Here is a 15730-nt window from a genome sequence, read left to right as displayed (position 1 = left end):
AACTCCCTTCTTTTATAGTATTAATTTTGGACGAGTTTATTGCTTGGTTTTTAATTAAAATTTGTTTTTAATATTACCCAAATTCAAAATCTATTTTCTCAATTTTAAGTTTAAGTAGTTAATTAGGAATTGTGTTTACATAAATTATTTAAATATTCCTTGTGGAGAACGACCTTACATGAGCATCTATACTACAACATCCTTATACTCTTGCAAATATTTTGTGTGATTTTAACCTTCTTTTCGTAGTTGAGAAAAATCCTATCACTTACCTTTCTAACGTGGAACGAAACTCCACATCCTCACGTTATATACATAATAGAATATGTAACACTTGATCATAGCTCAATCAGTTACGTAGTTGAGTTAGGTTTCATGTCTCCCCTCTTTTCCTTGTATTTTAATTGTTTGTGTTTTTAGAAGGGTAAGGTTTATGTCCCCCAATCTATTTTTTAATCCATTTTTCATGTATCATGAGGGGTTAGGTTTATATCTCATTTGACTAGGTGTAACTTCTTTTTCGATGTCAATAAAATTCTCCTCGTACGGTCGAGGTTGTATAAAAAATAAAAAAATAAAAAATAAAAAATAAAAAAAAAGGTTAAGTAGTGGAGTTAGGTTTAGCTATTAGTTCAGTTTATGTTTCGTTGATTCAGTTAGTAGTTGATGTGGCTGGTTTGTAATAGATAATCCTGTTGTATTAAACAACTCAATTACTCCAGAGTCTGCACCCATTGTCGAATGAGTGAAAACTTGAAGCAATCACACTTTACAGCTTCTTGATCGATTTCTCAATCTCTCTGAATTTGCTCTTTGTCAGACCAAATAAAATGAAATAGTGATAATACAACAAAAGTATGTATATGTATATTTTGACGTCAGACCAAGTAGTGTACTTCATCGTGTAAATCGTTACATATATTGCTTGAAATAAATTCTTGGACCACAGCTGGTTCTTCGACCAAGCTTCGACATTGGCACGTTGTTGTTCGAGTTGAGTCCAGTGGCGGATCCAGGAAAAATATTTCGGAGGGTCACATATAAAAGTTTACAAACATTTGTTAGACTTACAATAACCTTAAAAATTAAACTATAGTTCCATCATTCATAACTTATAGAACAAATAACAAAAAGTTTACAATAGTCCTCGACGAGTTTTCATATTTTGAAAAAGTTGCATTATAACTTCATTGTCAATGGAAGAAAAAACATTGCTCTCAATATAAACCACCATGCTATCACTTAACCATTGATCTCTCATTCGGTTACGCAATGGAGTCTTCACAATATTCATAGCAGAAAAAGCTCTCTCCCCTGAAGCAGTAGCAACTGGTAGAACCAAAGCCAATATAATTAGCAAATAAGCATGATTATATACTCTAGTCCTCCCCGTGTCCACCATTTTTTTTTTTGCAAGGCTACCAATTCCTTTCAATTGAGAAAGTTCACTACTCGAACGCATATCAAGAATATAATGCCCAAGTTGATCTTTAAGTGCCAAGAGTTGACAAGTAGTAAATTCATTCTAATAAAATTGCGCAAAACATATTAGCCTTTGTTTATCAAAAGCCGAGAATGAATCATCTGGGCTCAAACTTGCCAAACAAAGAAGTAACTCTGTATTTACCTCATAAAAACGACTATTTAATTCCACAAGTTGCTTATCAACGATAGCAACAAAGAGCTCCACATGATAATGATGGAAGTTTGTGATTATTTGAGCTCCACATCGTGATATCCCTTGAGTAACATATTCATCATCCATGTGTTTAATTTTTTGACTCTTAGTGTTTATTTATTTTTTATTAAACTAAGGGTCCAAAACTATGTCGTTTTGACAAAGTGATATTTATTAAAAAAAACAATAAGAAGAAAAGCTACTTTTACAGTTGGAGGACATGTATGAAGCCAACTCCAATCTTCAAAGGGGCATCACCCAAGTTATTCATGGACATTCACTGAAGTTCGAAGGGTCAACACTCAAGTTATCCATGGACATCCACTGAAGTTTGAGGGTCAGCTAACCCCATGCCCCTTAATGCATCCGCCTCTGGTTGAACCTAGTGCTCTTGCACTTTTGGCAAAAGTCCCATGTCAGAGCGCACGACTTCTTGCATGGCAGACCGTTTGGAGCCCATGTCATATTATCTTTGATAGCCATGAACAAAGGCCACAAACCATATTTACCTGAAAATGAGTCTTCAACTTCGTTGATATAGCTTGGTGTGCACCCCCTCCTTCAGCCCATAGCATTCTCACTCTGTTTGCTTCATTTAATCATTAAGCATAAAATCATTGCTACTAAATTCCAATTCCTTCTTTATACTTGTTTATTTGTACTGAAACATCGAAGAATGCCTTTCGAAACCTTTGCTCTGTAAACCATTATACTCAGAAGCATAGAAAGATAGAGAGAAGAATAGTCAATCGTAGAGAGAGAGAAGTGGGAAAAAGAGAACTTTAATCTTTGTTTCTTAATGAGGAAGTTACTAATAGTGCTTTTATACCGAGATTACTCACTGTTAACAGATTTCCTAACAAATCATCTAATCTTATTACAAGTGGCAAGATCTCATTTACACAATATTATACTCCTTACATCCCCCCTCAATCTCTTGTTTGGAGAAATCAAGCACGGGATCGGATCATTGAATCTTAAACAAGGGAGCACTTAAACCCTTTGTAAGTATATCAGCACATTGTTCTCTCGATGAAACAAACTGCACAAACAGCTTCTTCTTGGCAACTATATCTCAAACAAAATGCACATCTATTTTAATGTGTTTTGTACACTTATGTTGCATTAGATTAAATGACAAAACTATTGCTGAGAGAATGTCACAAAATAATATAGGTGGTGAACCAACATCAATCTGCAGAAAACTCAATAATTGTTGGATGCAGTCCAATTCAGCCTCAGTTGAGGGCCTAGAGATAGTTTGCTACTTTTTAGAAGACCAAGATATGGAAATTAAACCCAAAAATACAAACAAACCAATTGTGGATCTTCTGTCATTGGGAGCCCAATCCAATAAGCATCACTGAATGCTTTGAGCCCTAATTGTCCTCTGTAATATGACTTACCAAAAAGCACAGTGCCTTTCAAATATTTCAATATCCATTTTACTCCAGCAAAATGGAAAACCATTGGTGTCTGCATAAATTGACACACTTGATGAACAAAAAAGGCTATACCTGGCCTAGTGAAGGTGAGATATAGCAGAGTTTGTACTACACTTCTATATAAAGCTGGATTGTTGTAAGGTTGTCCATCATCCTTCAAGAGCCTATTGTAAGGCAAACATGGAGTTTAATAGGACTTTGAATCACTCCTCTCAGTTTTCTACAACAATTCCTAGATATACTTGGTTTTCAATAAGAAAACCCCATTTGCATTCTTGGTAATTTGAATTCCCAAAAAGAAATGTAAAGCACCTAAATCCTTAATATCAAACTCAATAGTGAGAGCATTTAACCTATCTAATAACCTCAAAACTACTCCTTTTTAATAATAATATCATCTACATTGAGCAACAAAATCACAACAAAGGAACCAACTTTCTTGACAAACAAGGAAGAATCTGAATAAGATTAATGAAGGTAGAAAGGCAATGAATCTCTCATTCAAAGCCCTAGGGCTTGCTTTAACCCATAGAGTGATTGATTTATCTTACACACCAATGCAGGATAACTAGGATCCAGAAACTCTGGAGGTTGAGCCATATATACTTCTCCCTGGAGAACATTATGTAAAAAAATATTTTTCACATCAAGTTGCCTCAAAGGCCAATCAAATTCCGTTGCCAAGCCATAACTAATTTCACTGTGGTTGGCTTCACTACAGAACTAAAAGTTTCCCCATAGTCTAATCTAGGTTCTTGGTTAAACCTCTTTGCAACTAGTCTACCTTTGTGTCTAGTTGCATCCCACTAAATTCTTATTCGATGGTAAAGGCACCAAATTCCATGTACCTTGTTTATACAAGGCGTCCAATTCCTCCTTCATTGCATTTAACCAAACTGGATCTTTGATTTCAGATTTATACGTAGCTGGTTCAGTTAAAGAAAGATCAATACTCCCAGATTCTTAGTCAACAATGCCCATGTACAATTACAGGGCCCACTTCTATGAGATTGTGTCATTAAATGTGAATTTTTTTTGTGTTCAAATAGTTTTATTGTTATATCACTGAGCTAATCTCTATATTTCACATACACACAAACAAAACATGCATACATACAGCCGCATTAAATTTACATCTTATGCAAACAAGTAATACAAGGGGGATTATAAAGAAAAGGCTTTTTTACCAAAATGGTCATTGAAATTTGCATAACTTCTCATTTTGGTCTCATTTTGGTCCCTGAGATTATCCACCATCAAGCATTTTGGTCCTTTTGTGAATAGTTATGTTAAACAAAGATTAAAATGACAAAACTACCCTCAATTTATTAAACAATAGGTCATAACTTGACAAAAACTGAGGGTATTTTTGTCATTTTATCCTTATTTAATGGATATTTTTTTACGGAATGACCAAAATGATTGATGGTGGACAAACTCAGGGATCAATTCTATCGATTTCAAATCTCAAAGACCAAAATGAGGAGTTATACAAATCTCATGAACCATTTTGGATAAAAACTTGATTGTACATGTATTAAAGAATATGTTAACAAATGTATCAATTTTGTGTGGCTGAATAAAGTCACACATTGTTATCAAAGTATTGATTCATAAGTGCAACATGCATCAATTGTTCATTAGCTAGCTAGGGCTTGTGTTGCACTTTGTTCAGATGGCGGCCGAAGTTCTCGCATGCATGCATGTAAAATACTTTCATAAGCTTAGCTGATATTATATTTGTAATGTAATTAATTTCTTGTGGTCAAGTTTCCACCCGTGAGGAATTCAAGAACCATGCACATTATCTTTAGAATTTCATAGGTTTGTGGTTTTTATGGAGCTAATTACTAATTTGAATTTTCGGTGGTGCATTTTCATGCTGTGCATCGACCAAAATTTTTATATGAATATTTTTAGTATGATCGTTACACTGATACGTAATATCAACAATTAGTTTATATGCTGGATTTTGTATTTATTTTTTAATACACACACACACACACACCATATTTAAGATTATAAATACAATATTATTGTACACTCATATTTTTTAACACTTAAATTGATAACGTCGGGGACACACTCATGCTGAAAACTTATATACGTCTCTCATAAACCCACAAAGGAAGTGATTTGGTCTTTGAAGATGGCCAACCGCACGGATACTGATAAACCAAAAAAGAAGTAAATGCATGCAAAAACCATGGATGATAAAACATAGTATGCTACCCCTCCATCTTACACTGCCAACAAAACTATCTAGCTAACAATGACGTGGAGAATGACCCATCACTGGAAAAGATTAACGTTTGATAAAATCTTTAATTGTGGGAAGTTATTGGAATGGACAACTAAAACGTAAACAACATGTTGAAATATCCTAACTTCACTCCAACTAATACCGAGATTTTTTGTGATAAAATTTCACACCTGACGGATTGTGGATGTGGTAATTACCAAGTTGGGGACAATATCAGTGCTGTTGGAAATGTGTCTTCGGCATGTCTCTCTCATAATTCTACATGGTATCAGAGTCAGAGAGCGGGTATGTACTGCCACGTGATGGGTGGGTCCCCTTGGCCTTGCGCGATGATGGTGGGTCCCTTGGCCCTGCATGTAGGGTGAGTCCTCTTGGCTCCATGTGATTGTCGATGTATGGATCTCCTATGTGTGACCCACTAATTAGGTCCCACATGAGAGGGCGTGTTGAAATATCACACATCGACCGTATCTCTGTGAAAAGAAAATTTAAATATCCTAACCTCACTTCAATTAATACCGAGGTATTTTGTGATAAAACTTCACACTTGATGGATTGTGTAGGTTATAATTATTAAGTTAGGAACAATATCGGTGTTATTGGAAGTGGACCTTCGACGCGTCCCTCTGAGAATATTCTACACAACACACTATGCCACCACCTTACTTTCCCACCAACATGTTTGTGATTGTGAAGTTTAGTTTATTAAAGTGCACACATGGGCGGAGCCACGTTAAGGGCTACCCTGGGCTGTAGCATGGGTAGCTTTTGGTAGGAAACAAAATTTTACATGTAATTGTTATTAATTTTTGAATGTAGTCCACCATATATTTAGTCATTGATTCAAATTCTTTTTGTTTAATTGTATAATATAGTTTATAAACCATTTTTTTCTCACATCTTTTTTCTCATCGCTTCTTGTACATGTACAAGTTTGAATTTGTTTGAATAACAAAAGTTTTTGGCTCACCTTGTGAAAATTTTCTTAAGCCAGCTGATACAGTAAACAAATATAGTATCAATTTTGTTTGTTTGTTTGTTTATAAAGATCTAAATCTTTAAGATAGCCCACGCGGTGAAACTTTTCTAGCTCCGCCATTGATTACACAAAACAATTCCTATCAAAATATTGACAAAATAGATTATTTACAATATGTGATGAATAGTTGTACAATAATTACCATAGTTATGTCAATGCACCATGCATGGTGCGAGTTCGACCATTCTCCCTGACAATTACAATTTAACCCACTAAAGCTATGTTTTGTTAAAAAAAAAAAAAAAAAAAAAAATGTTGCCGGGGCTTGATATATGCTCAAATAAACGAGACTGTATTTTCCACCAAAAGAAAAACAAGACTGTATAAGCTCAATTTTATACAAGGCGTTTATGTATTCCTTCATAGGCCAATCCTATAAGACCAAGTACATGTATAAAGAAATGAAATAGAAATTTGGCACAAACTTAGTTAAGTGCTAGGGCTAACTAATCAACAACATAGGCAAGTGTTGAATTGTTCTGAAGGATCTTCAACCCAGTATCCCTTGTTTAAATCCTCCTCCTTCCCTTAATGTAGTTTAGAATTGTAGTATTGCTTGTAATAAAAAAAACTAATCAATCACAGTAAGATTAGCATTAGATTGTTACATTTATTGTAAATGGAAAGTGCCCCTTTTGACGCTAACTATGATGGGATGGTGGTTGTGTTACATAGAGAAAAAACTAATGAAGTCTTTCCAAATTACAAAGGTCTACAATTTAGAGTTTAAAGTTTAAGGTTTAGGGCTGATCAGTTCTTCCCGGTTGATTGCGGAAATACAACTAGAGCTCCTTGCAATACCCCCGTTACTCTTTCGAACACTCTCATCTCTAGGACTCATGGATTTTGCCCTAATTCTTGAACTCTTTTGGAAAATCTCTCTGATGGCCTCAGCTTGGTACAAAACGGGGTATGCCCTACCAAGCCTATTGAACTTTTCACAAGAACTCATATGCTCATTCACAGCCGCTTCTCGTTTGCCTCCATTCTTGTCCATCTCTTCCTTCACAGCCTCAGCACACAACCCACAAATTAACTTCCCCGAAACCTGGCTGCGCACACTATCTATGTACTCGTTCGTGCACTCCTCGGACATGCCACAGCACTCACACTTGGCATCCTCAACCTCAGATATAGTTGGAAGATGAATGTCATCGTCAATGGCTTCTTTGCTGCTGATGCTGCTGCTTAGTTCAGCTGAGATGTCAGGTATGGTTCTTTGGAGACTTCCCATTGAGAGTCTTGGTGGCTTGTGGACAATGTTGGCCTTAGAGTATGAACCCATCTGGTTTTCTCTGTTTGGTGGCATGAGGGTGAACTTGTTGAAATTCTAAGTACTTTGAAATTTTGGGTTTGAAGATTTATGGACCTGTAGGTTCTACTTGTAATTTATATTGTTTTCTGTTTTTTCTGTAGATGTATGCGAGATAGTGTATGTAGTTAATTTAAATAGTAAATTAGACGTTAGATTCACAACGTATATAAAATGCTAAGGGCTTATAGGCGAGAAAATGACCTATTACACTCTAAAGTGTGTCAGGTGATTAAAGTTGACGAAAAATTGGATAAAATAGCTTTGAATATAATAGTAGGGATGAAATTAGCAATTTTTAATAAATTTAAGGACTTATTTTACCGAAAAAATAATTCAGGGACCTAATAAAATAATAATTCAGGATCTAATTTTCACTGAAGTGATAGTTCATGGACTAAATCAGCACTTCACCCTTATTTTGCTTAGGCATTATTAATTTTCTTAATTTCAAATTGGAAAAAAAAAATATAGGAATTCAAAAACTAGGGTTTGATCTAAAGAGCTTTAACTTCACCAAAAAAAAAAAAAAAAAAACAACCAACCATGCATGTGAAAAGTAGAGAGATTATAAGAAAATTGTGGTCATATCAGATCCTCACAAGTATTCGAAGGTGTGAAGAAGAAAAGCACTTGTCGATCGAGCTGTCAGTATTTCTTTTGTTGGGGAGACAGAAAACAACAGTAGGAGTTTTACTTGAAAGGAAAAGAAGGTGGATCACTTATTAATTATTTTGTGAAGCGACTTCTTGTTCAAGTTTGTGAAGGCAACACAAGAACTTCATTAATTAATGAAAATTACACCACAAAAAGGGGGAGTGAACCCTGTTTGTTTGATGCATATTGAAAGCGCGAGTTAGCTTATTTCTTATACTGTATAAGAGAAGAAGACTTGGATTGCACGACAACTCATTGAAGAAGATCAGATCTCCTGGACTTTGTATGGTAAGATTCATATGCATTCATTCAGGAGATTACAATTGAGTAATTGAGTTATATTACAATTGTAAAAATCTTTATTCTTTAGTGGATTCTTCAACCGACAATGTGCCAGTGGATTTTTCTCATTGTATGGGGGGGGGGGTTTTACCACATAAAAAATATTGTTTATCTTTCTCTTTATCTTCATATTTTTTATTCTTCTTCACTATTACATAGTAGGATTGAAACAGATATTCAATCCCATCTTGTGTGGATTTTAATTGGGGTTGTTTATTTGTTAGGTTTGAGTTCCTCAATCGATCTGCGTTTTCAAATATTAATGATTTGTAATTATAAAGCCAAGACCTTCTTCTTCTTTTTTAATTCGGGGGAAGAGAGATTTCTTCCAACATTCGGGAAATTTTGGACCCAGGTAAAACACAACGAGACGAGCTTGGGCTTTTTGGGCCAATTACGAAAGATATTCAACAATTGGAAGAACCGAACTTCACTGGGCCAATCGGTATAGGCTAGCTCAACTTTGAGAAGGCCTACATAACCTGATTGTGACATTTAATTGTGGCTGAGGCCCTTATCACCCAGCCCAGCAATAAAAACAATCATTAGAAATAATAATTATTAATCTCACCGTTATTAAAAGGGTGTTATCCACATACCTATTTTTATTTCTCATACACTTCTCTCAATCTTTTATGGATATAATGAGTTGAAGAAGATGGGCAAAGGTCAACAAGAGTGTATGAAAGGTAAACAATATGTGTTTAAATAGCATTTTCCTATAAAAAGAAAGAGGACTAGCTGCACGATGTGCGATAAACGGATACCATTTGAAAATCCTCAGGAACCTCACAAAGAGGATCCGAAGAGGATCCTCATTCCTATAAAAATGTAAAAATTAATTTGTTATCTTTTAATTAGGGGAACTTGGCAGTGCTTTTTAGTGGTTAAAAGTGTTCACTAGTACAAAAACATATTTCCGCGACGGCAACTTGCGCAACGGAGCAAATTGCGTCGCACAAAGTATGTTTGAGCAACGGTGACAACAAAACGTCATGCAAAGACATTTTACGCAATGGAACTTTACACGAAGTAGACTGACGTCACGTAAAACTGTTTTGCGCGACAAAGGTGCACCTCTGTCGCGCAAAGCTATTTTGTGCAACAAATGCACACCTTCGTCGCGCAAAACAATTTTGTGCGACGTTAGTTTGCATCGTGCAAAGTCAACAAAATTTTCCTAGCAGAAACTACAAACCCAGTTGCAGCAGCTGCCTCCCTCCCCTATCTCTCTTCAAAACCTTCTCCAAACCTACAGAAGCCATAATCTTCAAAGCTAATCTTATCCTCACTATTATATTCTCAATGCTAAGCTATTGACAATAGGTTTTAGTTCAATAACGAGTGGGTTGATTTTTGTGAGCAAATGCCATATTTATGTAGATAAACAATGGCTACGATTATCTTATTATTTCCTTGTAGAAAATCAATATCGTCTTCCAATTTTAATACAAGTAAGTAATTCAGGATTCATTTTCAGTCTTAATCCTTTGTAAACTTGAAGACAAATAAAACATCTTTGAATAAGATTTTTCGTTTATAATCGTCGAAAACTTGATCTCTAAATGTTTGTTTTTTGCGTATGCGATCTCCAAGAATATACAAACAAGTTTGACGTTTGGATCGTTGAAACTAGTTTCATAGAATGCGTATCCCATCAAAACAATAGATTTACTAACACTTGGAGTTTATTTATACTTTTATTAAGTATAACATAAGATTTTGTGGTATCCACTTTTGTAAATATTTTAAATTGACAATCGAATTAGTTCATTGTATTCATATAGGATCAGTGAGTGTAGCTGTTAAAAATCATCAAAATCAGAGTTAAAACTACTGTTAAATCGTGATTTTTCGTTTATAATTGTCGAAAAGTTTTGTCCCATTGATCTCTTAATCTTTGTTTTTGCGATTTTTGGCCTATGTGATCTTGAAGTATATACAAATAAGTTTGACGGTTGGATCGTTGAAACTTGTTTCGTACAGTGTGTATTCCATCAAAATAATAGATTCACGACAACTTTCCCTTTAAATGCATAAAAATCACGCATCTCAAACATAATTGAAGCCATAGAACACAATGCATTAGCCCCTGCATAACCACAAAAACCATAGTTTGTGGGTACCTACATCGAAGGCAAAACATTAAGACCATGTCTTTAATGTATTTGATGCTAACATTAGTAATTAAAAACAAAAAATGGGCCAAAGTAAGTCAAATGCTTTCCAAAACAGAGCTACTTAATCAATGGAGAAAATGCCATGAAACAACATATATTCACATAACTCAACAGCGGAATAAAACCAATTCGTTAATTCTTTGGAACAAGCAACACAATGTTAGATACACAAAATTATACAATCAGAGCAAACTTAGCATATCATAATACAATAATCTCACAAAATTTTTATCTAAAGAAATAAGAAAATGTCAAATGTTACGCAATTGTAGCATGCAATTGAATATGCCAACTGAGTTGAAGCAAAAGGGAGATACCACATACACCCTCACCTGTATCATTCACTGAGATCATCAACATAAACATCTGTTTCATCATCGTCATATGCCTCCTGAATTTTCACAATTTCCACTTGTGCCCTCTCAAGAATCTGCTTCATCTGCAACTCCAATTCCTTGTTCAAACTTTTCCTCATCTTCTCCATAAGATAGTATTAGGTTTACCTTGGCTTAAGTGAGTTAGAAGTGATCTTGGTTGATAGTTTTAGTTTGGGATGTCAACTGACTATTCATGTATATAAAATGTCACTAGGTAATTCGACATGATGGTTTTTTAGCTAAACAAAAGATTAGATATGTTTTCCGATTATGTACGTAGTTGAATGTTCTGACAAATTGTTTTCCTGCACTTTTCTCTCACTCTTTAGAGAAGAAGGCCTCTAGCTTTGAAGAAAAGAAAGCAGCTTCAACCATTAATGAAATGGGTGGACTAGAAGAAATGGGTCAATATTGCTTCTTTTGTATCTATTGTTTGAATACTGTTTTGTTTTCTAAAATACTCTATATTTCTCGTCTTACTTGCATTAACATCAACGAGGCTCTGCGCATGCATTTGTAAGTCCAAATCAGCAACTGCATGAGCAGCTTGAGGTTAAATTGTGATTAATAGCTCCACATGAACTAGACTTATGGTTCCTTTGTAGAAACCTGAGCTGCGTATCAAAGCTTGTTAATTCTCCACAAAATTTTGCATCTGTACCATTTGAAATGGTTCTATTCCTTCACTATTTTCTTCTTTGAATGTCCTCAATTTTTTTCTTTCTAAATATAATATTATGTGTGTCATTTTCTTGTTAGAATTTACAGTATTTGACTCAAATGCTTGGAGGAAATGTGAAGATTGACAGTCGTTGTTTGCGAGTGTGGCATCATCCAAATTCACACATCCTTCATCCTCATCCTCTCCCGACTGTACCCAACCAGTAGGTATAGACTCAGGTCAGAATCAATAGATTAACTTCTTCCCTAAAATAATTGTGTATCTCATTGATTAGACTTAGACTGTATTGGAACTAACAGTTGGTTCCTGGTGAACTATGCAAGCTATCTTTTGCTACTCATTAGAACTTGAAGATGCATTTCTCAAGGTGTTTAGATCTTGACTAAACATTATGGGATGTAAATCCCCTAACAGCATCAGTCGCTTATGTTAACCTTCCTACCTGTTTACTAGTTAGTCTCTATGGTCATGTGTCTAGTTGAATGGCTTGTAGGAAGTAAACTTTTTTTTCTTCAGGAGGGTTCTAAGTTTCCAGAGATTGACCTGTTCAAGGACATTTACGTTCGACTCGACGATGAGACCATTGAGCAGCTTCATGTAAGTATATGTAATTGTTATTATTCTTATTTTTATGAATCACTCAAATATTATTTATATTTTATTATTAAACATTATAAGTTTTTCTTTATTATTACAGGCTGCTATGGTGGAAAAGGCACTGTTGTTCTCCAAGAAGCAACATCGCAACTTCTCCCAGAGACTCCGATCGAGGACATCATTGTTCTTGATGATGCAGGTCTTCAGATCCTGACTATGGTCTTGGATTAGAAGTTCGGTCATCGTCATGGCAAGGTTGTTCGGTGTATGGGGAAGGCCCGGGTTCGTGAGACAGGTGCCTCCTCTTCCAGATTGACCATATAAGAGGTTGATGCCCTGAATGAGGAAGTGACAAACTAAAAGGTTAGCTTGCGGCCCAGGGCAAGCAGATAAGTATGATTGTACGGGGCCTTACAGATGTCTGGCCTCTAAATTCTGATGACAACACCTGATCTTGCTCTACCTTCGACATCCCAGCCACTTCGCCCAGCCGATACCCAGCAGCTTGATGTATCAAACCTAGAAGACTACTTCTTGTAGTTTTTTCTTTTTTGTTCAGACACCTTGTATGTACATTTTCATATATTTTATAATTAAATATTTTTTCTTGTTTTTATTAATTATTGTTTAGAATTTACTTACAATATTTATTAAAAATTAAATAAAAAATATTTTTGCCAAAAAAAAACAAGGGTTTGCGCGACGAAGAAGTAACATGTGTCCCGCAAAGACATTTTGGGCGACGCATGTCCCTGCGTCACACAAAACTACTTTGTGCTACGCATGTCCCTATGTCGCGCAAAGACACTTTGTGCAACAGATAACCTAGATCATGCAAAGTGTCTTTGCGTTACGCAGGTTACTTTTTCGTTGCACAAACCCTGCTTTCAAGGCAACGTTCTTTGACTTTGCAGGACGAAGGTACCTACGTTGCACAAACTGTTTTTTGTACTAGTGGTTTTCAGATAATAAAGAGTGCTTTTCCTTGACAGTGCTTTTAGAAATGCTTGAATTTTTTTGGGTGAATCAAACCTAAGACCTCTCACTTACAAATGAATAGGAATACCACTAAACCGTAATACTAAGTGGTAGAAACACTTAAAATTTTAAAATAAAAAATTGTAATTTTAATGATATCTTACTTCTCACACATCTCTTGATAATTTATGTCTTTTGATCTTTTTTAATTCATCCGACCCGACGATAAAAAATTAGAAAGATGTGTGAGAAGTAAAAAGGTGTGTCTGGATATTACACCCCAATAAAAATTGTAACCTCATGGTTTATGGAAAATGCTTTAATGTGACCTCATTATGAGGCTTATCATCCATACAACGAATCTCTCACCATGTTTTATTTCACAAGATTTCAATCAATAATAAGGGTTAAACTCTGTTTACTACCATCATGTTTCGTGGTTTTCAACATTTAGTACATCAAGTTTTTTTCATCCCAGAGTCATACCTAAAGTGTTAATTTTGGGACAGTCTCATACATCCGTTAGTCAAACTGTTAGTTCTCCTGTTAAGTGATGACGTGGCGCCCAGGTGGACAATGATTGGGCGCTACGTGTCATTAAAAAAATATTTAAATAATTAATTAAATAAAAGTAAAAAAAATACAAAAAAAAAAAAAAAACCATCCCTCCCCCCCGAACCCAAAAAAAGAAGAAGAAGAAGAAAAAAAAAATAAAAAAATAAAAAAAATGAATCTGTAACCCAGAAGAAGAAGGAGGAAGAAGAAACATCGTAGCTTCCCCCGGAGACCCCGAGGACGTCACTGTACCTGATGATGCAGGCTTTAGATCTTGATTGAGGTCTTGGATTGGAAGTTCGGTCGTCATCATGGCAAGATTGTTCGGTGTATGGGGAAAGCCCGGGTTCATGAGACGGGTACCTCATTTTCTAGATTGACCACATGAGAGGTTAATGCCCTAAAGGAGGAAGTGACAAACTAAAAGGTCAGCTTGCGGCCTAGGGCGAGCAGATGAGTGTGATTGTACGGGCCTTATAGATGTCCCCCTTCCAAATCCTGATGCCAGCACCTGATCTTGCTTTACCTTCTCCCTCTCAGCCACTTCGCCCAGTCGATACCCAGTAGCCTGATGTATCAAACCTAGAAGACTACTTTTTGTAGATTTTTCTTTTTTGCTCGGACAATCTTGTATGTACATTTTCATATATTTTATAATTAAATACTTTTTCTTGGTTTATTAATTATTGTTTAGAATTTAATTACAATATTTATTAAAAATTAAATAAAAAATATTTTTGCCAAAAAAAAAACAAAGGTTTGCGCGACGAAGAAATAACATGCGTTGCGCAAAGATATTTTGCGTGATGCATGTCCTTACGTCGCGCAAAGACACTTTGTGCAACAGATAACCTACGTCGTGCAAAGACGCAGGTTACTTCTTCGTTCCGCAAACCTTACTTTCAAGGCAAATTTTTTTGACTTTGCACGACGAAGGTACTTATGTCTCGCAAACTGTTTTTTGTAGTAGTGGTTTTCAGATAATAAAGAGTGCTTTTCCTTGACAGTGCTTTTAGAAATGCTTGAATTTTTTTAGGTGGAGGAGGTGGGCTTAGCTAGACCTGTAAACGGGTCGGGTTTATTAGGTTTGGGTCAGGTTCAACCCGACCCGTTAATTTAACGGGTCACTCGAACCCAATCCGTTAAGCTAACGGGTCACCCGAACCCAACCCGTTAAGCCTAATAAGTCACCCGTTTCACCGGTTAACAAGTTTTTTTGTTTTTTGTTTTTTTTTAACATTTTGCATTCCAATACAAATTACACATCTTTTACCCAAAATTATAAACATTATATATCTGCAAATGTTTTGCACCGTGACTTGAAACCGAGTAACCTACTTCTCAATGCAAATTGTGACCTTAAGATTTGTGACTTTGGGTCTATACATCACCAAGATGTATTATATATATATATATATATATATATATTATATATATATATATATATATATATATCATACTACAATCTTCCAAATCAACTAATTAATAGAACTCCATAAGGGTTTTACAAAATGTGAGGCATAGCTATACGTCATGGGGCAATGCCGTATTCAACATCACCAAGATGTACCACGCAATTACATCGCTACTTCAAGGAAGAATTTGCATATCGAACACCCAAAAAT

At 35.4% G+C, this 15730-nt stretch overlaps 1 protein-coding gene across 1 annotated transcript; it reads right to left on the bottom strand.

Moving 5' to 3' along the window:
• Positions 1-7158: 7158 nt before the first annotated feature.
• LOC126631332 (uncharacterized) lies at positions 7159-7734 on the bottom strand. The gene has a single exon (XM_050301495.1). The coding sequence runs from the start codon at positions 7732-7734 to the stop codon at positions 7159-7161; it is 576 nt and encodes a 191-aa protein (XP_050157452.1).
• Between the last annotated feature and the right edge of the window lie 7996 nt (positions 7735-15730).

The sequence above is a fragment of the Malus sylvestris genome, chromosome 8, assembly GCF_916048215.2.
Source record: "Malus sylvestris chromosome 8, drMalSylv7.2, whole genome shotgun sequence".
Lineage (NCBI taxonomy): Eukaryota > Viridiplantae > Streptophyta > Magnoliopsida > Rosales > Rosaceae > Malus > Malus sylvestris.
The sequence above is the reverse complement of the archived record's forward strand: the minus strand, read 5'-3'. Positions and strand labels throughout refer to the sequence as shown.

What these genes read in the sequence shown, in the direction of transcription:
- LOC126631332 (XM_050301495.1), bottom strand. Translation starts at nt 7,734, where the DNA reads ATGCCACCAAACAGAGAAAACCAGATGGGTTCATACTCTAAGGCCAAC.